The sequence below is a fragment of the Syngnathus leptorhynchus genome, chromosome 9 (assembly GCF_054491065.1).
Source record: "Syngnathus leptorhynchus isolate UIUO chromosome 9, UIUO_Slep, whole genome shotgun sequence".
Lineage (NCBI taxonomy): Eukaryota > Metazoa > Chordata > Actinopteri > Syngnathiformes > Syngnathidae > Syngnathus > Syngnathus leptorhynchus.
The window spans coordinates 11,848,016-11,874,067 of NC_141203.1; the positions used below are offsets into that span (position 1 = coordinate 11,848,016).

The 26,052-nt window shown below is 45.1% G+C and overlaps 1 protein-coding gene and 1 long non-coding RNA gene across 3 annotated transcripts; both read left to right on the plus strand.

Moving 5' to 3' along the window:
* The first annotated feature begins 3,709 nt into the window (after positions 1-3,709).
* LOC147051236 (uncharacterized) lies at positions 3,710-9,385 on the plus strand. The gene is made up of 3 exons (XR_015067288.1): positions 3,710-3,974; positions 8,436-8,521; positions 8,615-9,385. It is a non-coding gene; the product is annotated as an uncharacterized LOC147051236 (long non-coding RNA).
* A 4,008-nt stretch (positions 9,386-13,393) lies between these two features.
* Positions 13,394-18,322, plus strand: nr4a2a (nuclear receptor subfamily 4, group A, member 2a). Of its 2 annotated transcripts, XM_085920147.1 has the most exons (8): positions 13,394-13,598; positions 13,823-13,899; positions 13,982-14,922; positions 15,754-15,883; positions 16,006-16,169; positions 16,452-16,654; positions 16,789-16,967; positions 17,046-18,322. In XM_085920147.1, the coding sequence occupies exons 3-8, from the start codon at positions 13,984-13,986 to the stop codon at positions 17,303-17,305; spliced, it is 1,875 nt and encodes a 624-aa protein (XP_085776273.1). In that variant the 5' UTR covers positions 13,394-13,598; positions 13,823-13,899; positions 13,982-13,983; the 3' UTR covers positions 17,306-18,322. The 2 variants fall into 2 exon arrangements, with proteins under 2 accessions (XP_085776273.1, XP_085776272.1); XM_085920146.1 differs by having other exon boundaries at positions 13,823-14,922.
* Positions 18,323-26,052: the final 7,730 nt, after the last annotated feature.

The following is a 26,052-nucleotide window of genomic DNA, read 5'->3' on the forward strand; positions in this document are numbered from 1 at the left end:
GCTGCTCATTTGATGTCCACGGGACTTTTAGCAGGGTCTCGCCCAGACATACGCCACATGTCAGCCTGGCCACAGTGCCTGAAGGGAGATGTTCGTCTGAGGCTTGAATTGAAGAAGCGCTTTGACAACCAAGGAGCTCTCCCTCCGTTTTACTTCCGATGCCTTCTACTTACACAAAGGGAATGACATTCAAACTTTGCCCTGTTCTTGTGATTTGAAAATACGGTGCTGCCTCGACTTGTGAGTTTCATTTGTTCCAAGGCAAATCATCTTTCCCCACTGAAATGAATGGTGATACCATTAATCCGTTCCTGACTCGCAAAAAACCCCCAACAAAATTTGAGTTTTTTTAAGAAAAATATCTCTGCACAGTGTTTAGATGCTGTAGTTTCAGTTAGCTTCAATAGAAAAAATAAAAAATGAATGAATTAATGAATATATAAATAATAAATAAAAATAATAATAACAATAATTTAAAAAATGAATTAATATAATAAAAATAATTAAAAAAAATAAAAAATAAATGAATAAATAAATTCAATGATATCTGGCCCCATTTGCATCAACCATGAGCCGCAAATCAAATCGGGACAGAAAACGGCTAACTGCAGTCTGCTCTGAGTTAATATTGAGAAATTGTGAAAGTGGAGAAACAAGTCTCCCATGGACTAATCTTGTGCTGAGCACAGCCCTGATAATGATGATGGATTAGAAATACACCAGCGTATTGGGATTACAGTGCGATTAACTAGCCAGAGGGGGGGGGGGGGGGGGATGTCTTGAGGAGGCAGACCTACATCAAGCTAATCAATCAAATCATTGCGACAAGCCCTTGTCTCGTGGAAACAATTAGAGCACTTCTGTGAAATCAATAACCCTGCATTCTGTTTAGATACCCACTGGTCACTCCTTCAATAAAGCCTCCACTGATTTAGATAAGCCCGCCAGTCGGCAGAGGGCCATTTGAGACTGGGAACAAAATACATCAAACAGGCTCCAGGAAGAGCTCGTAAAAATTGCAAATCGAAAACAGTATCATTTAATGTGGCAAAGGTTATTTTTCCACTTGTTCATTATCGAATGTCCCATGCGAGCGTGTGCCTAGAAAGGGGGGGGGGGGCGGTATTATGGGATCAGAAGGAAAACCAAAATAAGCACGGGATCAAAGCGGTTTTAAAAGTTGCTCCTAGTAGAGGTGTCTCCTGTTCCTAGCACTGCTCCCATACATAATTAAAGCGTGAATTTGTATCTGTCTGCACTCTGCAGCCTCCTGATGAATTAATATCTGGCTGCAAGTGCTACACAGCCATCAGATTAGCTCATTTATTTCTGTCAGCTGCTTGCTCCATCAGCTATTTGTAAATCAGCGAGAGTCGGGTGGAGGACTGGCAGCCAACGGTGGTGGTGGTGGTGTTGCTAGTTGGGGGGGGGGGGATTTTGAGATTGTTGGACATGTATTTATTATCATAAATGGCTGTTATGAATTAGGCCCGATGCCTATAGTGCCTCAAGTTGTAAGCGTACGGCGGAGTCATTTTTTTTGACGGTTGACAGTGGGATACTAGAAAAAAAAACAACCATCAGGGGGATTTTCAACGACAAATTCTGGAAATGTTGACTGACTCTTATACGTTTGAGATCTTTCAAGAAATTCTCAGGTCTTAATTCAAATGAATTGATAAAGATGAGCGTCAAAGCTGAGGTGTCCAAGTTGCAGATGCGTACAAGAAGGCGCCGGCCGGGGTATAACTAACAAGACGACTGCATTAACCTTTGCTTTGCTGCTGAGGGGAGGGCACAAAGCGGCCGGCCCGGTTCGAGGGACTCCCCATAATCAGGCTCCTGTCACCGCTCTTTCCGGGAGATTAATTCAGCTGGTTTCAATTCCGTCCCCCCCCCCGACCCCAGGCACGCGGGCATCGGGCTGTTTAACGCGCATGGCAACCAGTCAATTGAACTCGGGGGTAGCCGAGAGGGGGGGGGGAAGGATAGGTCGTGGAAATACCCTTGCGCAAATAAGCAAAAGATGACGGAAGGAAGGAAGGAGGGTATAAACCTCTGCCAAGGACGGGCAAACCTCTCAGCCTTGTTGTTGAGCCTCTCTTGGCACGCCGCTAATGAACCGCTAAGGAGCGGCTGATGCCGAGGGACAGTGACAGAGACGTTAGGGACCCACCGTTAGTTACCTGGAATAGCCCGGCATGACGATAGCGCGGCCTTTGACAGATGTCGGCGTTCTTCTGATCATCCATTTTACCAAACGCGTTGGTAAAAGGTCCCGTGGCATTGATAACACATTTGGCTCTGACATCAAATTCCTGCCCTATGAAAGAAAACAGCATCAATCACCAGGGGCCATTCATCTGTGGCTGGTGACAAGGCGGATTATTAATTTATCAGCTAACGCCCCCCTCTCTCCGTAATAGAGTGGCCCGAGTGTGTCCATGGGAGACTTCCCAGGATTGTAATTAATAGGAAACAGACATACCTAATTTCCCTCTCGCCTGTTTGTGTCACACGCGGGGGCCCGCTGGCACTGACTGAGGGACTCTTTTGAAAATTGTGGAAGGCAAATGTTTGTTAATGTCGCCGTTGAGGAGCGATAGCACCTAATGAGATGGCATATCAAAAAAAAAGGAGAGCGCGAGGACAGCAAATGAGGAGCGCGAGATGAATGACACGCTGTCTTTTTTTTTTTCTCATTTGACACCTACGACTGATGAGAGAGAGAGACGGAGGAGAGAATGAAGCCTCAACGTGAGGCTGTTGTGATTTTCGGGAAATTATTTGCTAGCTCGGTTTTATACAGCATATAATATATTCCGTCTCTTGAAAAATTGGTTGAAATGTTTTAAGATGGCCGCCGCTCTCTGCTACTTATTGTGAGTTGACGGCCAAAGCAAACGTCGTTTTTTTTTTTTTTTTTAAAGCACCACCGTCTGAACAAAAAAATGTCAAATATCTCCAATTGATCAATTGCTGGACTTATTTGGGTGTACCTAATAAAGTGGTGGCCGGTGTGTGAGAGAAAGACAAACCGGAATGTTGCTCTTATTATCCGTTCCATCTAATCCCCTCGCCACGTGGGGCCCTCCTCTCCCACTTTTTTAAAGTGAGCCGTCTCCTCCGTCTTTCAAAACATCAGGGGGTGCTTATGTGTTGAGATCCTCAAATCTCGGTTATTCATGAAATGATTCAGAATACCTTTTTTTTTTTTTTTTTTTTACATTTCTACCCTTAACCGCTTTATTCTCCCAAAGCCGGACCGATGCGTGACATTTAAAAGATAAGTAAGGCCATTTGGAATTGGCTAATTCCATCTTCTGTTCTCGAAGCGTCTTCCTCCGCCGCATAAAAACGCTTATGAAATATTAAACGGCCGGTGACTATGTGCAAACTAGCTGTGAGTAAGCGGCGGGCGGGTCGAGAGGGCTCGTACACAGAGTGGGAAAAGAGGGACGTGGCTTTTGTCGGATTTACCTGCGATCACATCCCCGCCGTGCACTCGCCACGAACCCCCCGCCTCCCTCGCCCCCCCCCCCCCCCCCCTCCCTCCGCCCCGTCTGCGTCTCTGCCCTCTCCACTAGGTGCACCCCTTCAGTGTAATTGGCTGTGGCAGCCCCATACCTGGCAGCAGTGCGGGCGACGGCGAGGTTCATTGGAGCATCGTGGTGTTGTCCTGCAGCGGGGGGACAGGACCAGAGCAGGGGGATGTGAGTCACCCCGAGCCTGTGACTGGTGGTATGGAAGTGTGTCGGAACCGATATGTCACATCTGTCCCTGTCACTTTGCATCAGTGCGATGGCTGCTCGGGATGCTCCGACCACACGAGGAGCGCACTTAAAGCCATAGCGGCCCTTTGGCCCGAGCGCCGGGACCGCGCTAACGACCCCTCCCGTTCCACCTTCCTGCGCCGGGGAAAAGAGGAGACGTTCTGTTCCGGAGAAGGCGGGGAATCATTGAAAACGGAGGAGGTGCGTCAAGTAAAACAGCCGTACTCAGTTAAACCTGATGGATCAAACCATTTTTAGTTTGATTAGTATTCTCCTTTGAAATGAATTAAAATGAGATTAAACCATTTAAGACCATACTTAAAAAAAAACACTGAATTGTATAAGAACATATAATAACAGAATATGAATTTTTAAAGAATAATAATATCTGTACTGTAGTATTGGTGGTATGGTATTGGATGTGTGCCTAAAAGGGGCGTGGCCTAGTCAATGACATCAGAAGCTGTCATCAATTGGACGGTTAGGCTCAGTTGTGGCTTGTATAACTAAAGATTGAAATAAGATTTTTTTTTTTTGGTGGTGGAATATACTGATGCGTGTCTTGAATAGTTTGCGTCAGAGAAAAAAAAAACAAAAAACCTCAATGTTTGGCCATTTTCAGTCAACTAAACTATTGGGTAATAAGAATGGTCTCATAATCACTTTTTCATTGGACTAAAAAGGCCCTGACAGCAGCCCATCTGCTTTGCTAGCAAGAGAGCCGTCAGTGGAGACCTTTTAATGAACACCGAAAGCGACTATCAAGATTTATGGATTAATTCCTCTTTGGCTCTAAAATAGCAGAGATCTATATTCCGAGTCACAAGGTCACAAGTTTTGTAATTTAAATGAAAGGGTCTAAAGGTGACAAATGAACAAAGCCCACTTTCATTAGGAAGCGATTCTTATGTACATCTTTGAAGATTTATAGCCGGACAATCCCTCTGTTTGAAAAGTAAAGGCAGAACAGAGATGATTAATCACTTTTAATGTTGGTGTCTGGGGCCACTTTCTTTCTATTTGTTATTGCCAAGGTAGTTGAAGTCCCTCCTTGTTTGGTTGCTCCTTTGCAGGAATGAGGAGGCTCCCTTTTTTGTGCCCTGATTTATTTTACGTTTGAGCGACTTGAGGCCGGGCTAGCTGCTGGGGCCGCGCTGAATGCTACGGTACGCTGGAAGCCATACGCGGGAAATAAATATATAAATTCAAAGCCAAAAGTAAAAAAAAAAAAAAAAAGAACAACAGGCAAACAACAGATTTAAAGGCCACATTTTAGAATGAATTACATACACGAGTATGCACCCTGCCATGATGTATTAGGAAGAGCTTAGAATCCTTTTCATCATCTCTGTAGGGTGAATGTGACCATTAATGTGGTTAGCGCGCACACACACACACACACACACACACACACACACACACACACACACACACACACACACACACACACACACACACACACACACACACACACACTGAATAAAGCTTGCTAATGACCCCACACGGCACCAGGTCGCTGAGTGGCGCTCAGGAGCGCTAATACATTAGTCCCCCGTAAAGTAAAAATAAATACGCCTTGTAAATTTGTCACACCACTGAGAAGAACTTAAAAGAAAAAAAGAAAAAAATACACTTGGGAATTTTAGGAAAGACCCCAAGCTATTCTGTAAATTGTAGTACCCAGAGGACATGTATTTTCAGGGTGTAACTGTAGCTAGCTAGCTAACTACCCTTAACGCTGTTAAGATTACGCTAGCAAGAGAAAGGTTCAAATAATGGTGAAATACTGTTTGATGAATTCACCTATGTGTAACTCCTGCCAAGGAGGTTTTAGTCAGATTTTCCTATCAATTAATATTTGCCTTAAGTATCAACAGTGAGTATCAGCAGCCTCCAGGACTACTCGACACCTTAAATTAAGAGCGGCATCGACATTACCACTCAGTCTTACCAGGATTTGAACCCAGATTCTCATATTCTAAGAATTTTACATGAAATGTATCCAATCTTGAATAAATAATTAATGCAATCTTGTAACTGCTCAAAATCCTGAGCTAGCAACCCTCTTTTTTTAGTCTTAGCACATATTTTTATTATTGATTCAATATTATTGTCTGACAGTCTTTCAATGTCAGGAGTAGCAGGATTAGTGACAGGATTTTTTTTCCCCTTTTTTTTTTTTATGAATGAACAGCAGCGGCTGGCTGACATCCTGATGAGGATAACAATGATGATGACACTAATTATCATCAGCAATTAAAAAGCCAAAATGGCCCCGAATGACGGTGGGGCGAGATAAGCATCAGAGCTCGTTACACGTTTCCCCCCATGCCCCCCTCCCATCCCTACCTCTACTGGGCTCAAACCCCGCCCGCCCGCCCACCCGCCCGCCGCAGCCTCCAGGAAGTACAAAGCTCAGTGGAGTGAGAGGAAGGAGCTGCAGCCCAGATAAAATGCTGCAAAATGACAGGGACTGTCATGACAGTGAATTTCATGTCTCCCAGTCATACAAGCCGAGATACTTGGCTGGGCTGACTCGGCCGGTTAAATAGTTACAGGTACGCACGTGTTTTTGTCAATTACACCAGACGTATGTAAACGCACCAGGCCAATTGGTGTTTGGATTGGCCTCGCCTTATTAAACTCCGGCAAAGTTAGCAGATGCTTCCTGTAGAATTTTCACGCCTCTGCCTTTGCAATCTGCTATTCCTCCAAGCTCGTCAGTCTTCCGCGCTGGCTGCCATCTGACCACGATGGCTCCAATAATCCCGAGGAGATGAACCCGAGCAGTCAAAGCCCGATCCCCACTAAATAAGGTCAGGACGGAAAATGTCACTGCCATAATGTAGCCACTTGCATACGGGAAAAGACAAGGAGGAGACAGCTGTAGTAGAAATTACATTTACACGAAAGGATTTATTTTTTATTTTTTTGCTTTTGCAAAAAATGAGGGAGGAGTATATTTTATATTGTCTAGCATTAAAGACAAATTAATTATTCATATATATTAAAAATGGCATAATAAAAAAACCACCATTCAATTCAAATGTTTTCGCATATGTAATGATGTCATCCTCGGTTTTATTTTACTTCATAAAATTGCGTGACATTCTTATGGGAGCATTTTTTAAATGACATTTTATTAATAAACTACAAAATATTTGCTAAAGTCAGATTACAAAAAAATAATAATAATAATTAAAGTGGTCGTTTTAAATCCCCCCCCCCCCCCATCAACTCAATCCAGCTCTCCAAATGCGTCTGACAGATCAGTGGTCAGATAGTAGCCATAGCCCTTGTGAAGTCTGTTGCCTTTTTGCAGTGCATGGGAATCCACATGTCCCTAAATGCTAAATGAGGTCTGACAGATAGCCCGGAGAAATAAAGTTGGGAGTTTGCCGCTACCAGGGAGAGCCTGAGTGAACAGGACATGCTATGTACACCCTGGCTAACAATCAACATATGCTTTGTTTTTCTGATGCCAGCACAAGGCACACATCGCCCGCAGACGCATGGATCCCGGCCGGGACCCGTTGCACCGCCGTGCCTACGGGCTATTGTTTGCTTTCAAAAAAAAAGGTTGCAGAAAAATGCCTCCCTCAAAATAACAATAGAGGAAATTAGCAGACTCCCATTTAGCTTGCATTGAAATCTTTTGCACTCAATATTGCCATTGCAATGTATTTTTTTAAGGTCCTCTTCCTTTGTATTTTTTAAATCCAAAGAAATTCATCTGTATTATCAGATTAAACATCAGAGCATCAAGTTTTGGTCTTATAAATTCAGGATCTCAATTTACTCCCAGTGCCGGTGCTAGGACTTTTTTCATGGGGGGGCCAAGGATAGAGGTTCCAGAAAACAGTGATTTTAAAAAAAAAAAAAAAAATTTTTTTAATATAAACCCCAGAAATTCTTCAGAAAACGCTTACGAATGGACCAGTGGACCCCCGCTAGCCCCCCTCGCGCTTCCGTTAACATTGCGATGATCTTTCATTGACGTGCGCTTTGACCGAGCACCAGTCAAAGTGTCGTTGCGGGCACTGCCATGACTTAAAGCGTGCCAACTATGAGAGAAATCTTAACTTGACCCTCCTCCCCCTCACCCCCCCCTCCGCATACCCTCACCCCTCATTTTTCCTCCCCTCTCTGTAATGAGCCACACCTGTACACTGCTTTAAATACCAGAGAGAAGCTTTAAATGTCAGGTGCAATTAAAGCTTATGATTCAAGGCTTCACCAATCAAATCAAGGCCCCGGAGTTCAGCCAAGTCTTTGGGAGAGAGCATAGTTGGAGCCGCCGCCGAGATGCCACCGAGCGCTCGCTCTTCCTTTACCTCGCACTTCAACAGCCCAAAGGTGATTGTAAAGTTTACTGCCATTCGCCTGAACTTCTCCATCTTCCCGACTCCGACGCCTTTATCAAAGGAAAGGTTTACGGCCTGCCCGGCTATATGAGCTGGGAAATGACAGCAAATAGAAAAGGATGATGGAGGAAGGCGAGACTTTTTTTTTTTTTTTGGTGTTGCCTCGCTTTTAATAAAACAAGTACCAGTAGAAATAAGATTAAAAAGATTACACAACTGTAGAAATGTCCAAAAAGCGTCACGGCAAAAGTAATTTTACAGGGATGTCAAATTATATTCCACCAATTGTCTTTTATAGCCTTCTGTTTGATGCTCTACGTTAAGAAAACTCTTCTACGGCATCGAGCGAAAAGTGTCTCTTTTGTTCATCGAGTTTTGGGATCGGTAAGTGTGATGGCATATAGATTTTGAGCTAGCCTACATTTTACTGTCAAGCCGCAATGCCGCTAATTGGTCTCCTTTGCCGTTCACCTCCAGAACCCTGCTATGTTCTTACAGATGGAAGAAATAAGAAAAACACAAGCTGTGAATAATGAGATTCTTCAAATGTGGTGGGAAGCAACAGAAAGCGGTGACATTTCAGCGTGAACCCGGCTGGGTTGTCTGGAAGGATCCACAGGTAAGGGACGGACGGGCCCAGCCCAGCCCAAGCTTTGTAGTGTGCGTGACATCATTTCATGACTTAAAGCTCTTTTTCACTTGAAAATGTCTCTGGATTTTCACCCAGCCTAGCAGAACGGGTCACGGACGGAGAAATTCTGTCTAGGCCGAATTCGACTAGAAGTACAGAACAGCTCAGTCATAGACACAATTTCAAAGAATTCTTGGATGTTTAATTCCACACTTGGCCTATTTGTACTGTAAAAAAAAAAATGTTGGATCCAAAATAACCCAATTTGGCTCAAAAAGGGATCAAACTGTATATAGGTCAATTTGACCCAAGTTTTTTTTTTTTTTTTGCATGAAATAACCCCCAAAATTTGTGCAAGCCTCCTAAAATTGTGTGCCAAAATATATCATACATATTTTGGATTGTTTTGTTCTGCCCCAAAAAAAAAAAAAGAACCCTCACAAATGATTGGTCTGTCTTTTTGAGCCCTAATTGTGTAATGTTTGAGCCAACTGTCTTTAGAAGGTATCCAAAGCATAAAAAGTCAATGATCTTATTCCAAGTTGAAAGAATTCCTTGAGTTGCAAACAAGGAAAAGTCAGCGTCAGGCAGTCATTCAAGGCAAACATGTCAGCGCCTCCCCCTTCCTTCCTTCCTTCCAGTGAAAAATGAACACGGGCAGGTAAATAAAGCAATATGACCACGGGGACCAGGAATTCGCCGGATAACTGTCAGCCGCCGAGGAAAAATGAAGCATTTACCTGTTTGTAATCCAATTTCTCCACGGCGTTGAGCCCGTATCGGACTCCTCGGCGAATGAGCCGGGTGCTCTCGGGCTGATGAGAAATGGTGCGACTCGCCCGGGGGCCGGTTTCGGAGATCCTCGCTGCGGGAGCCCCCCGACCCAAGCGCATCAACATTCGGATCCTTATTGTCCCAAATCTTTGCGACGGATCGCGCGCTATTCAAATACGCGCTCTCATATTCACGAGGAGCGGGAATATTCCGGCGGGCCATACATATTCCATTGCTTCAAAGCCACAATCATTTTCCTGCACGTTGACAGCTGCGAGAGCAATAAGCCGCCGCTTGCCCGACAAAACGCGGTTAAAAGTAGCGACACATTGCTTTTACTCTGCTCGCTTGGAGGGAAGTCATGTGACTTCTTCAGTCGGACCAAGAATGCTGCCTTGTTTTCCCGAACCTGCTCGTTGGTTAGCGATGGATTTGGAGCAGATTGGGTTATTTTGTGGCTCAACCAAACTTTGTAGATTGAATAAATAACCTCAAAGATTGGCTCCACCAATTTTGGGTTATTTTTGGCCATCTGCTAACTTCATACCACTTCTGGTTTAAGTCATCAGCATGGGTAGTTTGGAGCAGAATGGTAGGTCATGTCTTCAACCCAACGTGTAGGCTATAAATAATGTCCATTTTGGATTTGGTGCTTCAGGGGACACGACATAATATTAAGTCATGTTTCATGATGCGAGTGGATTTCAGAAACAAAAATGAAGCATTTTCTAGTTACAAAAGTTATCCCAATGTTCCACTTGCTTGTTTGGTACAAGTTTCTTCCAATTTGTCCAATTAGAAAAGACACTTTTTTTTTTTTTTTTTGGAACGAGACACTCATATTAAATTTCTACATTTTATTAATCAAAGAAAGTCATTGCTTTATCTGAAGGATGTTTTTTTTTTGTTGTTTTTTTTTGAGTGGGGGTCTATGATTGTGTCAGCAGGGGACACCTGCAGCTCCAGAATACATTTCCACACAGAGTGGCTGAAAGAGGGGAAAAAAAAAAAAAGACAAAACACATGCGTGAGGAAATATTGCGCCGCCGCATGAATATGCAGCGCCTTGATAGCGACGCTGTCATTACTAATGTTGCTGCCAATTACAGAGCATGTCATGACACCGTGATTCATGAATATTCAGCACCGACTGATATGGACGACGATGGCGGCGGGGCAGGCGGCCTCGCTCCACATTTTTACTGTCTCATTGTGCATGGCCATCGGGTAGCTCCATCACGGCGGGCCGGCCGCTGCTAGACAAGCTGCTCCGCGAGGCATCGCTAGTTAACAGTGTGTTATATAAAGCCGCTGTATAAAAGTGATGAAGTGCTGGCCGGCTCCAAAGAGCAGCCATTAAAGCATATTAAGTAGACATTTAAGCATTGTGGAGTGGAATTCCACAAATGGGGAAAAGAGGAGCCCGACCGAGCAAAGAGATGCCTGAGGGCTCGGGATGTTCAATTCTCACAAAGTTTCAGGGCTGCCACAAAAGAGCCGCTTTTTTTTTTTTTTTTTTATCTGTGACAGTTGAGGGGGAAAGTAGACTGCTCACGTTCTTCCAATTTGTTCACCTTCAAGCCTTGTTCCATTTTAAGATACTTTTAACGTGTTTTGACAGAACAGTAAATGTATTTTTTTTTTTTCAAATTAACAGCAAATTAAATTGTCACCTGAACTGAAACTATGCAGGACTCAACTGTAGTTTTAAGTTGTAGTATAACCAATCGCCACTAGATGGCAGCATTCCAAGACTTACTGTTTCTTGCTCTCCTTGAATGGTCATTTTTGAAAGTTCAGCAAATAATTCTGAATATTGATTGGCAGATGGATATTGATACCTTTGAGAATCCCCCAAAATGTGTTTACCGTTTTCTGATGACATGCAGTTCCCAAATCGTAACAGGACATCCCTCGCTCGATGGCGCACACAATTAAAACATTTCACGCCTTCAATTAAGAGCCTCATTAATCGTGCGCAGCCGTACCACTTGATTACTCTTAAGTCAAACCAAATAAACTGCTAAACCGGCCAATTAAATGAATAATTGTCTTTATTATGTTTGCGCTTTAGATGGCTAGCAATGATGTCATCTCATCTTCACATGTGGGTAATTAATTAAAAAAATTACCACCGTGATGGTTCATTTTAATGACCTGAAGGCTTACGGCGCAATAAAGACCACCTGAGAAGAAAAAAGGCCGGGCGGGGTGGGGTGGGGTGGGGCGAGGCGGCCATAAAGGGGCCAGGTTAATCCAAAAGCTTAATTGGTAGTAGCAGAAAGCACCGCACAAGAGCGCCCTCTAGAGGCCAGTGCAATACAGCACCCCTCAGCATGTCCTTGAGTGCGCCTCGCTGTGCTTTTTAGCCGCACAATAACAGGATGCCGTCCGCTGGACTTTTTTGGCCGGCCGCCCACACTAATATTGGCTACAAACACTATTGGACACAAGGTGTTGGTGTAAGATTACTCCGAGATGGGCTGCAAAACAATACGTTTATTTTGGCCCCCACGCGTCACCTTCATTTTTTTTGGGGTTTGCTTTTTTTTTTCCCTCCAGTCTCCTTAAGGGTCCGCGCTATCGGGCTTTGCCCTCTCACGGGCTCTAAATTGCTTCCCTTGTGATAGCTAGTGAGAGGCCCCCACTAATTAGCACCACTTTCCCACCACCACCACACACACACACACACACACACACACACACACACACACACACACACACACACACACACACACACACTTTTCCTGCCTCCCACTCAAGAAGCTGAGATCTAAAATTGGGACACAATTGAGGAATAAAGAAATCCTGTCAGATGATAAGGTACAATAATATTACCCGCCTGCCTTCAGCTTTATGAGGCTTATGTCATACAAGTGCTGCGATTATGAGTGGGATGGGAGTTACACACTTGGTGGGAGGCGGGGGGGGGGGTAAGATGTTCTTATGCTTAGGACCGCACCAGGGTTAGATTTATCTTGGGAGTTTCATTATAGTTCGTTTTTATTTCGTCCTGACTGTTGTGTTTTTAATTTCTTTGGAGTTTTTGTCTTTCAAAAATGCTTCATTTTAGATTCGTTTTAATGAGTTTTAGTATGAGTTTTCATTTTTTAATATGGAGTGCAAGATGCTCCCCCCCCCCACAAAAAAAAAATCTTGTCAATTAAACTGCAATTCCTGAATGATTGTTCAACTTTCTCTCTCCTGTGCAGCAGTTTAAAATGAACCTGAAAGCTGATGTATGAAGTTGATCGATGAAGATGAAAAGAAACACAGCTCATTTTAATCAAAGACGGTCATCGTGAAAGTGAACTTTTCATTTGTATATATGTTTCATGATTTCAGGTTTTCTTGTTCTTTTTGCTCCATAACGAGATGATTCCAATTTAAAAAAAAACAGAGCTCCAGCGGTGACCTGAACCAGAATGTGGAAGCCAAACTTGTCAGGTTGCAATGTGATCTTGCACTTTTTGGGTTGTTGTCTGGTGTGGCAGGCTGGCAGCAAATGCACTTGGACTAGTCTGAAGCGTGTGGAGAGTGTTTATTCTTAAGTCCTGTTCAAACTGAGCGTAGCTGCCTTTATCCCCACTACATCTCTGCTTCGTGTCCATGTGGGAAGCAGCATAGATCGCATAGCACAAGACAAACACGCTCACCAGCAGGCAGGGCTGGAGAACGCCAACGACGCGCCCCCCCACCATCCCCACCCACCACCGCCCATCACCCCCCCCCCCACCCCCCAGCACCCCTTCCATCCCCTTCTCCAGCATCCCTCCCACCTCGCTACCCGATTGGCCTGCGTCTGTGTGGACGCCGATGACGTCACGGCAGCAAACACGTGGGCCACGGCATCCGGAGCTCACATAAACAAAGCCACATTGGCTTGGAGTGGCTTAGTCGAGGCAAGTGTCGCTCACAGGCTGGGGGGGGCTTCATGATTTGGGAGATTTGGCTTCGACTTTGTGGTTTATTCTTTTCAAAGCACATTTTTTAAAGGAAGAAAGGCAGCCGTCCTGAATGCTTATCGCATGGATTGAACAGCTGGATTTGAACGAGGTACAAATTTGGTTGATTTTTTTTTTTTTGTGATCGTTATTTTGGGTGATGGAAATTGCATGTGTGCACATTTCAAAGTGGAATCGGTGGCTGTAATTGCGTGCAAGAAATGAAAAGACAGCAAATTCAAAGTCTTGCTATTGTTGTAAAAGCGGATGTTTTGCAGCTCATTTTCCAGGCATGTTGTTGATTTGACTTACTTTACTTGGCGTGTTCTTTTCTAGGGCAAGATCCCGCCTACTCGAATCCAAAAACGCTCCTTCAAGTCTTGTATCGTGTTCCTGACCTGCACCGTCTTGAGGTGAAAGCAAAGCGTCCTGCTCCTCGCGCAAAAATCCCCCCAAATTTGTCGTCGTCTTGACTCAAGCTCCGTGCTTCGGCAGCCATGCCCTGCGTCCAGGCTCAGTATGGATCATCGCCCCAAGGAGCCAGCCCCGCGTCCCAGAGCTACAGCTACCACGCCGCGGGAGAGTACAGCTGCGACTTCCTCACTCCCGAGTTCGTGAAGTTTAGCATGGACTTGACCAACACCGAGATCACCGCCACCACCTCACTGCCCAGCTTCAGCACCTTCATGGACAACTACAACGCGGCGGCGGGCTACGACGTCAAGCCGCCGTGCCTCTACCAGGTGCCGCACGCAGGCGGCGGCGAGCAGTCGCCCATTAAGGTGGAGGACGTGCAGATGCACGGCTACCCACACCACCCGCACCATCATCCGCACCATTCGCACCAGCAGGGACACCTGCCGCCACAATCCGACGACATGATGACCCACGCGGGGCCCGTGTACTTCAAGCCGCCGTCGTCGCCGCACGCACCCAACACACCCAACTTCCAGGTGCAGCCCGGCGCCATGTGGGAGGACCCCAGCCCCTCGCTGCACCCCTTCCACCACAACTACATGATGGAGCAGCGCAAGAATCCCGTGTCGCGACTCTCGCTCTTCTCCTTCAAGCAGTCGCCGCCCGGCACGCCCGTGTCCAGCTGCCAGATGAGGTTCGACGGCCCGCTGCACGTCTCCATGGGCCACGACGGCCCCGCGGCGGCCGCGGCGGCGGCTGCTGCGGCGGCCGCAGTGCACCACCGAGGCCTGGACGCACAGAGCTTCGCGGTGCCCGGCGGTCTCCGCAAGCAGGGCGGCCTGGCCTTCCCGCACTCGCTGCAACTGGGACACGGGCACCAGTTGGTGGACAGCCAAATACCGTCGCCGCCCTCCCGCGGATCGCCGTCCAACGAGGGGCTGTGCGCTGTGTGCGGGGACAACGCGGCCTGCCAGCACTACGGGGTTCGAACCTGCGAAGGCTGCAAGGGATTTTTCAAGGTGGGCAGGAAAGATGCGCAAAAAAAAAAAAAGTTTTTATTCTTTCGTCGGTGCATGCAAATGAGGTGTCTCCCGTTGAGACGTAATAGAAAAGAGGCCCACGAGTGTTCTCCGCCCTCCACCTTTTTCCCCCCACACCAGCGCAGTCCACCATGCATGCGTAAAAAAATGCAGCCATGACTCCAATTTTGTTTTTATCCCTTCATGCACGTTCCGAATTCTCATTTCAACTTTTTGTCTCATTTGGGCGAGCATTCCTAAAGTCAGATATAAAACATTTTGTGTTTCTCCTGACCACAGTACAGGACGCGTTTAAACCCCGTGCGTAAAATAAGTCTAATCATTAGTCTAGCAAAGTTCCATCAGTCAAGTTCCAAATTAGACGCGTCTCATTTATACGAGGATCAATACAACGTAAAACATTTCCAAAAAGTATTAAAAATATTCCCCTACTCCGTTTTTCCCCTTCAGCACAAAGTAAAGGATGCGTAAAATCTCCCGGCGTTAAAAACACTTTATTTACGTTGCATGTTAAACTTTTCACATGTGCAATAATTTCTAAAGGGGGGGGGGGGCTCTAAATGACATTTGCGCCCCTCTCTTGGTTTCTCACCAGATGCGCAAAAGTAAACCCAATTCTGGATGCACTTTACAAGCAAATATTTTATTATTCCCAAGTGATATTGAACAGGTCCTTTTATTTTATTTTTTCAAGTTTCTCTTCTGCATGCTGTCACGTTCATTGAAGTGTCTTCCCCGCTGTGTGGTGACAAGCAGGCCCAGGAAGAGACTCGAGCTCACTCACACTCGACTGTTTCTGTCTCCATGCAGCGCACCGTCCAGAAAAATGCCAAATATGTGTGCTTAGCCAATAAGAACTGTCCAGTTGACAAACGCCGAAGAAATCGCTGCCAGTTCTGCCGTTTCCAGAAGTGCCTTGTGGTCGGGATGGTGAGAGAAGGTAGGTGCAGGCCCCAAAACAAAACTTGCACTGCTTTTACGCCCGCTTTTATTTTTCTTTGAATGTGACGTCATGGTGGCAATTAGCGCCCGGTTTGATGCCCTCCGCGTGTGGTTTTGCAGTGGTGAGGACTGATAATCTGAAAGGTCGAAGAGGACGACTGCCATCCAAACCCAAAAGCCCCCAGGAGCCCTCCCCCCCGTCGCCGCCGGTCAGCCTCATAAGCGCGCTGGTCAGGGCCCACGTGGACTCCAACCCTTCCATGTCCGCGCTGGACTACTCCAGAGTGAGTGGGAACATTTTTTTTTTTTTTTATCCTTCTCCTTCCCAAGCCAAATAAAACACTTGACGACGCGTTACCTTGACACTCGGCTGTAATATTCCTACTTCTTTAAGTGGCTACAGCGGAGTAATTTACGTCGGAAGGGGGAGGGGGCGGGATTTAATAATAATAATAATAAAACGAAAAGTCGCCGTCTTTCCACTTTGCAATTTCACGGATTATATATTTTAAGGGGACTTCATTAAGCGGCCGCCCGTGTGTGCGTGTGTTTAAATGAAATTCCAGTTCCAGGCGAGTCCTGACTACCAAATGGCGGGTGACAACACGCAGCACATCCAGCAGTTCTACGACCTGCTCACCGGCTCCATGGAGATCATCCGCGGCTGGGCCGAGAAGATCCCGGGCTTCTGCGACCTGCCCAAAACGGACCAGGACCTCCTGTTCGAGTCAGCCTTCCTAGAGCTCTTCGTCCTTAGGCTGGCGTACAGGTACGGAGGGCGAGCACCTTCACGCGTCACTGCGCCAGTTTCCTCTTTCTTTCTTTTTTTATTGCGTGCGAATCCTAATTAGAAGCTCGTTTGAAGTGCTCGTTCATAACAAGAGCGCTTTTTCTGGCGTCCAGGTCCAACCCGATAGAGGGCAAGTTAATCTTTTGCAACGGCGTGGTGCTGCACAGGCTGCAGTGCGTGCGTGGTTTCGGCGAGTGGGTGGACGCTATCGTGGAGTTCTCGTCCAACTTGCAAGGCATGAACGTGGACATCTCGGCGTTCGCTTGCATCGCCGCGCTCGCCATGGTCACAGGTGACGCGCAAAAAAGACTTGCGCACGCATGCAATCAACTTGCGGATCGATTGCTCATGACGGTCCTTTTCGTTTTAGAGAGGCACGGGCTGAGGGAACCCAAGCGCGTGGAGGAGCTGCAGAACAAGATCGTCAACTGTCTGAAGGACCAAGTGACGTTCACGGGCGGCGGCGGCCTGAACCGGCCCAACTACTTGTCCAAGCTGCTTGGCAAGCTGCCCGAATTGCGCACGCTGTGCACGCAGGGGCTCCAGCGCATCTTTTACCTCAAACTCGAAGACCTTGTGCCTCCGCCGGCCATTATCGACAAACTCTTCCTCGACACGCTGCCTTTCTGAGAAAAAAAAAAAAAAAAAAGTTTCCCACGCTGACTACTTCCATGCCCACCCCCTTCCCCCCCCAAAAAAAAGAAAGGAAAAAAAAAAGAAACCCTTCTAGCCCCTTTAGGCCAATTTTATTTTTGTTCTTTTTGGACATCTGCAAAATCAGGACTGGAGGGACCCCTTTTTTCCTATGAGGACCTTACTAAAATTAATGACAAAATACCTTTATTATTATTTCAATCGAACACTTTTGTTTTCACAGTGCATGCCAGACTGCTCAAATGCAAACATTTGAATTCCAACCGGGCGGTGGGTTGAAAAAAAAAAAAAAGTGATGAATCATGTTTCCATCATAGCACCACCAAATGTAATATATGTTCCATTTATATATAAATATATATAGTATATATAATGTATATGCAGACACTCGCGGACACTGTATATTATTCTAATAGATGACGCATCACTTTATATAATATGTACAAAGTTTGTTATAATGCTTTTTTTTTTTTTTTTTGCTTTTCAAATCGTGCCTCCCCTCCAAACATTTTCCCCTCCAAAACGACGCATGTCTTATTCTGATTATTTATTTTTGTTGCTCCTCTATAGGCACATGCAGAGGCGATGTCTATATATAGCCTACCGGACACTATGTAGTCTGCTAGATTTGATACCAATATAGTTGGCACTCAAACTAATATATAAATCTATACAGTAATATATATGATCTCCTTGCGCAGCTGGCCAGGGAGGGAGCTAGGAAGGAGCCTTTGTGTTTGTACAACTGTCACATTCCTCGTTTGTATGTGTGCTGTAAGTATTGTTGCTGTTCAATATAAACCTTTCTCTATATGCTTAGAGCATTTCTATTGGCCGATCGACGAGCATGGATGCACATCGAGAACAAAAAAGAAAAAAAGAAATACACGTTTTGTCCACGTTTTTAATGTTAAGAGTGGATTTCACACGAACAAAAAGGAGTGGAAACAATTGTGGCGTGTGAAAAGGCCTTTCAGCTTTCATCAAGATTACATCGGGGGAACAATTATTTAATGTTTACAAATAAAACTTTAAAATCAAGAGAATTATTTTCTTATTAATCAAGCTAAAAAAAAAAACATTTGATTGCAGGTAAATGTAAATTAATGAGGCCCGGGCCTGCAACGATTAACTCCATTTTGCTGCCTTAAGAAATAAAGGTTTTATATTTTACATTTTTTTACACGTTTAAAAATAGCCTACCACGTTTCCGTTAGACGCGCATGCAAGTCGGTAACATCCTCATGTTTCTAAGCCGCCATCACGTTTATTTACGTATTTTTTTAATAGAATATAGAAATGTACAATTTAGAAAATTTGTCGTCATCGTACGATTAAGTCTCACGTAATGCACAATTTGAATATTTTTTTTCACTTTCCTCCAAATGCTAAATTTTGTTACTACGTTTTCTTTTTGTTTGTGGTTTTTATGCATTTCCACGTTAAAATATATTTTTTCTTGCAGTTATAATTGGTACCGTTCAACAAGTCAGGCATCGCAATTAAATGGCAAAGAAAGCGAACAATTTTACAGTAAAATGTCAGAATAAGATTGATGGAATACCTGAGAGTAATTCAACAATATCTGTTAAAATTACGTCTCTAAATGTTCTATATAGCCAACGAAAGTTTAATTTAAAAAAAAGTTGACTCATTAAAAGTGTTTCACCAACACAGCACACAATAAAGCACCTGAACCGTAAGTCACATTTGTTGATGCGATAGATATACGTAAATTATTATTTTGAATTTGCTGTCATTAACAATACATACTTAAATTTGAATAATGTCCCTGCATACATGCAGGACGACGCCTATTGTCCAAAGCTGTCTTTCAAACTAATTTGTAAATTACAAGTTGCATTCCTCTTTTACTTTTTTCTTTTTCTTTCGATTATCTTGTTAAAAGACTTACATGTTTGACCGCACTCTTTATTTTGTCCCCTCCCTCCTTCACACGAGCCATGTCCAGAAAAGAGCAATATGTGTGTGCGCGCGTGCGTGCGTGCGTGCTTGCGCGAGCGCGCGCTGTCACAAAGCTTTTGGCTGAGCGTGTGTGCGTGAACGCAAAAGAAGTGAAGCCTGCAGGCTGCGAGGAGGGAAGCATGTCTGGGACACATCCACTCTCATCCCAAATCAAGGAAACAGCTCCTTCCTCCTCCTCTCTCGCCTATGTGTGTGTCGACCAAAAAGCAATGAATTGTCCAAATAATTAGCGCTGCTAGTGCTAATTCCAAAGCAAATTGGGAATGTGTTCAGAAGCAGTTTGCTGACATTTAGCAGATCTGCCTAAACGGCGCATGGCAGTGTCGCGCGAGTTGACTCCGAGTACAGTTAGCTGCGAAAAGATGATCATCATTATGTCTGGGCGTGATTACACGTGATGGAGGACCAAATTCATTAAGATCCCATTACTTCACTTCCTCGGCAAACTTGACATGATGGGGAGGAGGATAGAGGAAGCCGGAATCATTTAAAGGGGGGGGGGGGGGGGGGCTCACCAACCTTTCTGCATGCCTGCACACTTTTTATCACGCATGTGTGCACAGCGATGGAGGAAAAATGGCACCTGTTTGAACGGACGCACGGGAGGCGGCGACGCCATCAAGTGACGATGAGGCCGCCGGCGCGCACCTACTGAGCGACTTGTATTCCAAACTGTGCTCCTTAGCAACATGCAAGTCAGTCTTCAGATGCCAATGAAGCAGCAATGAAAGCCTGTAAAGATGCCAAATCTACATCCATGTCAGAAGGAAGGTCATTACTTTCACCTAGCGCCCTCTGGTGGTCAAGGCGATTATAGGAGAAGGAGCAACACAATGTGCAGTCGTGTTGGCTCGTGAGTGAAGGATTCATTGAAAAGAACGATTTTTTTTCAGGGAACGAGAGTGAACGAATCACTTCCTAAAGTGATTCGTTTCTTTTTTCACTTCATATGACTTGCACCAGTAGGTGTCGGTAATGCGCATTGAAGCTGGTGCCACCTCGCCGTAAAACAAAACAAAGAAGAAAATGACGTAACTTTCCGTTCACCAACTGAACGGATCTGTGAGTGAACGAGTCGGTGAGTGATTTGGATTTCCAGTTCATCGCGAGAACGGACGCATCAGTGAGGCAACGAATCCTGACTAGTCAATGGAGGATATGCACTGACGTCACAGATCGGGGCGGCCATTATTGTTTGGGTGGCAAAATGCCTCGTCCGCTGCCACTAGACTCGTGAGGATGGTGGCCTGTCGTGAGTGATTATTTCGTCCAGTTGGACCAAGAAAGCCGCAAGAGATACATCGAAAAGTTGAAAAAATATAAAACATTAGTGCTAGGGTTGGGTTTAGGGTTGGGGTCAGGGTTAGAGCTAGGGTTAGGGCTAGGGTTGGGGTTAGAGCTAGGGTTAGGGTTAGACTAGGGCTAGGGTTGGGGTTAGAGCTAGGGTTAGGGTTAGACTAGGGTTGGGGTTAGGGTTGGGGTTAGAGCTTCCCATCAGGCAATGATAACATTATGCTTCTCTTTGGGTAATCTTTATTTAGTTTTTAAATAACGTGTATGCATATATACGCCTAAATATTGTCCAATCTACTGCAATTTCACATTAGATTGCTGGTTTGAAATGTATTTTTATTATTGTTATGATTATTATTTTAATAAACATTTATGTTAATACTTGTCTGGTGTTTTATTCCTTGTTTTTATGTTCGCCGATTAAAATATAAAAATCAGACATTTGGTTAACTGCTTTATATAACAATACGTATGTGTTTTACGTTGTTATATGAGTTGGTGTCCCCCCAAATAACAAATGTCAGCAAAACAGATTTTTTTTCCAACTTTTTATTCAAACACAAACACCACATTCGGTATAACACCATCAACTACAATCCAACAAACAAACCTGAAAATGGCGGTGTACCTAATAGAGTGTCCGAGTGACGTCACAGATCAACCAGCCAATCAGAAAGTGGGGGGTTGTTTGGGTGTGGCACTTTTCACTTTCATTTAAATTTTGACCATGATTTTTCCCTAATGAAGTGGCCTGTGATTAGGTACACCTGAAAATGGCGGCGTACCTAATGGAGTGTCCGAGTGACGTCACGGATCAACCAGCCAATCAGAAAGTGGGGGGTTGTTTGGGTGTGGCACTTTTCACTTTCATTTAAATTTTGACCATGATTTTTCCCTAATGAAGTGGCCTGTGATTAGGTACACCTGAAAATGGCGGTGTACCTAATAGTGTCCGAGTGACGTCACAGATTAACCTGCCAATCAGAAAGTGGGGGTGAGGGCGGGTGTGGCACTTTTCACTTAAACTTTTTCCCTAATGAAGTGATTAGGTACACCTGCGTCCGTGTGACGTCACAGATCAACCAGCCAATCAGAAAGTGGGGGGTTGTTTGGGTGTGGCACTTTTCACTTTCGTTTAAGTTTTGACCATGATTTTTCCCTAATGAAGTGGCCTGTGATTAGGTACACCTAAAAATGGCGGTGTACCTAATGGAGTGTCCGAGTGACGTCACGGATCAACCAGCCAATCAGAAAGTGGGGGGTTGTTTGGGTGTGGCACTTTTCACTTTCGTTTAAGTTTTGACCATGATTTTTCCCTAATGAAGTGGCCTGTGATTAGGTACACCTAAAAATGGCGGTGTACCTAATGGAGTGTCCGAGTGACGTCACGGATCAACCAGCCAATCAGAAAGTGGGGGGTTGTTTGGGTGTGGCACTTTTCACTTTCATTTAAATTTTGACCATGATTTTTCCCTAATGAAGTGGCCTGTGATTAGGTACACTTGAAAATGGCGGCGTACCTAATGGAGTGTCCGAGTGACGTCACAGATTAACCAGCCAATCAGAAAGTGGGGGTGAGGGCGGGTGTGGCACTTTTCACTTAAACTTTTTCCCTAATGAAGTGATTAGGTACACCTGCGTCCGTGTGACGTCACAGATCAACCAGCCAATCAGAAAGTGGGGGGTTGTTTGGGTGTGGCACTTTTCACTTTCGTTTAAGTTTTGACCATGATTTTTCCCTAATGAAGTGGCCTGTGATTAGGTACACCTAAAAATGGCGGTGTACCTAATGGAGTGTCCGAGTGACGTCACGGATCAACCAGCCAATCAGAAAGTGGGGGGTTGTTTGGGTGTGGCACTTTTCACTTTCGTTTAAGTTTTGACCATGATTTTTCCCTAATGAAGTGGCCTGTGATTAGGTACACCTAAAAATGGCGGTGTACCTAATGGAGTGTCCGAGTGACGTCACGGATCAACCAGCCAATCAGAAAGTGGGGGGTTGTTTGGGTGTGGCACTTTTCACTTTCATTTAAATTTTGACCATGATTTTTCCCTAATGAAGTGGCCTGTGATTAGGTACACCTGAAAATGGCGGCGTACCTAATGGAGTGTCCGAGTGACGTCACAGATTAACCAGCCAATCAAAAAGTGGGGGTGAGGGCGGGTGTGGCACTTTTCACTTAAACTTTTTCCCTAATGAAGTGATTAGGCACACCTGCGTCCGTGTGACGTCACAGCTCAACCAGCCAATCAGAAAGTGGGGGGTTGTTTGGGTGTGGCACTTTTCACTTTCGTTTAAGTTTTGACCATGATTTTTCCCTAATGAAGTGGCCTGTGATTAGGTACACCTAAAAATGGCGGTGTACCTAATGGAGTGTCCGAGTGACGTCACGGATCAACCAGCCAATCAGAAAGTGGGGGGTTGTTTGGGTGTGGCACTTTTCACTTTCGTTTAAGTTTTGACCATGATTTTTCCCTAATGAAGTGGCCTGTGATTAGGTACACCTAAAAATGGCGGTGTACCTAATGGAGTGTCCGAGTGACGTCACGGATCAACCAGCCAATCAGAAAGTGGGGGGTTGTTTGGGTGTGGCACTTTTCACTTTCATTTAAATTTTGACCATGATTTTTCCCTAATGAAGTGGCCTGTGATTAGGTACACCTGAAAATGGCGGTGTACCTAATGGAGTGTCCGAGTGACGTCACAGATTAACCAGCCAATCAGAAAGTGGGGGTGAGGGCGGGTGTGGCACTTTTCACTTAAACTTTTTCCCTAATGAAGTGATTAGGCACACCTGCGTCCGTGTGACGTCACAGATCAACCAGCCAATTAGAAAGTGGGGGGTTGTTTGGGTGTGGCACTTTTCACTTTCGTTTAAGTTTTGACCATGAATTTTCCCTAATGAAGTGGCCTGGTATTAGGTACACCTGAAAATGGCGACGTACCTAATGGAGTGTCCGTGTGACGTCACAGATCCAACAGCCAATCAGAAAGTGGGGGTGAGGGCGGGTGTGGCACTTTTCACTTTCATTTAAGTTTTGACCATAATTTTTCCCTAATGAAGTGGCCTGTGATTAGGTACATCCGAAAATGGCGGTGTACCTAATGGAGTGTTTGTGACGTCACGCATCAGCCAATCAGGAGGTGGGAGTGAGGGTGCCTCAGCTCAGACGACCTCCGAGTGCCAGGTTGAAATAACCGACTGGTCAGTGAAACGGGCTCTTACTAGGAAGGATTTTGGTTCGAGCCCATGTGTGAGCAATGCCTAACATCACCATGTATAACGCACATGCAAAAAAATATTAGTATTTATGTCAAAATCTGCTTTATTGTCAATTTCTTCACATTAAGACACACAAAGAGATCGAAATTACGTGTTAAATTATGTTAAATACAAAAGGTGGCCTCACCCCCAAGTTGTCAGAGCAAAGCAATGGATCACGTCCACGCTGCGTCATCGCAAATTTACAGGTGTGTTCAAACCTAGAGTTTGATCGAACCAAACCCAGGACGAGTCAATTTAGAAAGAAATGTGTGCATTACCCGACCCAATTATTATGATTTACATATAATAATTATTATATATAATATTTTTTTAGGGGTGGGGCTTGTGTAGTTGTATTGTTTGATGTATATGGGTTGTTCCCACGGGATGTAATATAGAGAAAAATGTGTGCGTTGTTGTTGTTGACATTACCGTGTGTTTACGTGATTGTTTTTTGTCTAGTGTATTGCTTGGTTGTGTCTTATTGAAGTCAAGGAAAACAACCGGATCAGTGTGTACGTGGGGACGATTCGTTGAACGATTCGTTTGAACGAATCTTTTGAGTAAACTGATTCTAAAGATTCAGTTCACTTAAAAGACCTGGAATGCACGTCACTAATGTGCAGCAAAAAAACCAAAACCCTGCAATTATAATGAATGATGCTTTGACTGCATGTTTTTACTTTTTTAATTCAGCAGCCATCAACAATTCTATTGGTAGAACAAATGGTCCTATCAAAAGCTTTGGCAAAGAAGAAGAAACCCACCTTGCATATGGATTGATTGGGCCTGTGATCTGAGGATGGAGGTGCAGCCGGGGTGGGAAGGGGAGGGGGGGGGGGGTGGCCTTCATCCGTCATAGCACTAAACAGGCAATCGATGGGGCAGCCGCGTATGAAGGATGAAGGCAGGAGGAAGAGCGATGACGAGGCCCCAATCAAAGGCCTGCGTTCCTTCTTGCCTCTAATGGCCATTAGCGCCGCCGACGCCGGCCGGGTTGGTCGCCGAGAGAAGATTGACTGAAGTTGACGACCGCTCGCATCGCTCATACATATTTACTTGGCATTACGCAGCTGCGCTTGTCTGCAGATGGACGCTGTCAAATCATTGTTGCAAGCACTGCTGGGAAGTAACCAAGACTTTGTAACTGTACTTTTTTTTGTACTGTACTTTGAGCGTTTGTCAGAATACATTTTACTTTCAATTAAAACCCTAACTCTTGCACATCAACGTGATAGTTAGCTTGTTTCTGAGTTAGTTAAAGGCTTCAATGGTTAGTACCATGCACTTGCACTTGGGCGATGTTGGTTCAATCTCTGCCTTGGGCTACAGTGAAAATTGATTGCGGACCATTATCTTTCAAATCAAAGGTTGAAACTGTAGAAAAACAGGCCTTACGATACATGGTCAACCTTTACTTGGTTATTTTGAACAGGTTGGGAGTATTGCGACACTACTGCCATCACTCTCCTTGTGTTTCTGAGCATGAGGACAGGCCGATTCCCCAACGAGCATCAAAGCATCCCAAAAGCACACAATACATTCCGCAGTGATGGATGCCGCGGTGTGACTTGCTTCAACGGGCCTTCACTTTGAGCATCTATCAATATTGAACACGTGGGCTCGCTCCTTTGACCTTATTGACCAAACGGAATCGGAAATGTCCTATATGGAAAGAGTTAATGTTTCCTTGGGCAGACATGTTTCCGATTCAATTAGTTTTAATGAAGCCAGTGCTCAGTGCTCAGTGGAGCGAGAAAGGGGGGGGGGGGGGGGACAGGCTTAAATGCCTGATAGTAATAGAGGACATATTAAGAAGGACGCGTGGTGCGTGTTCCCTAAGTGGCGAAAAAATGGCGGGTAGGGGCCGGTGGCTCGGGAAGCAGCGAATCGCGGGACGTCAAATGATGCGTTCGCTCCCCGGGGCCGACCTCGGGGTGGCTGACAAGCAAATGTAACATTAATCTGCTTTAAATGACACACGTTGGCCGGCTTTATCCTTATTTAATCACTTCATAGCACACTGGGCAACCATATTTGATCTTTAGCTAGCTAGCTAGATTAGATAGGTACTGTAGCTAGCTAGCTAAAGATATCGCAAGCTGATAGATAGATGATGGATGGATAGATAGATGAGAGTTAGATAGGTAGATAGAAGCCGCCCACAGATCCGACCTG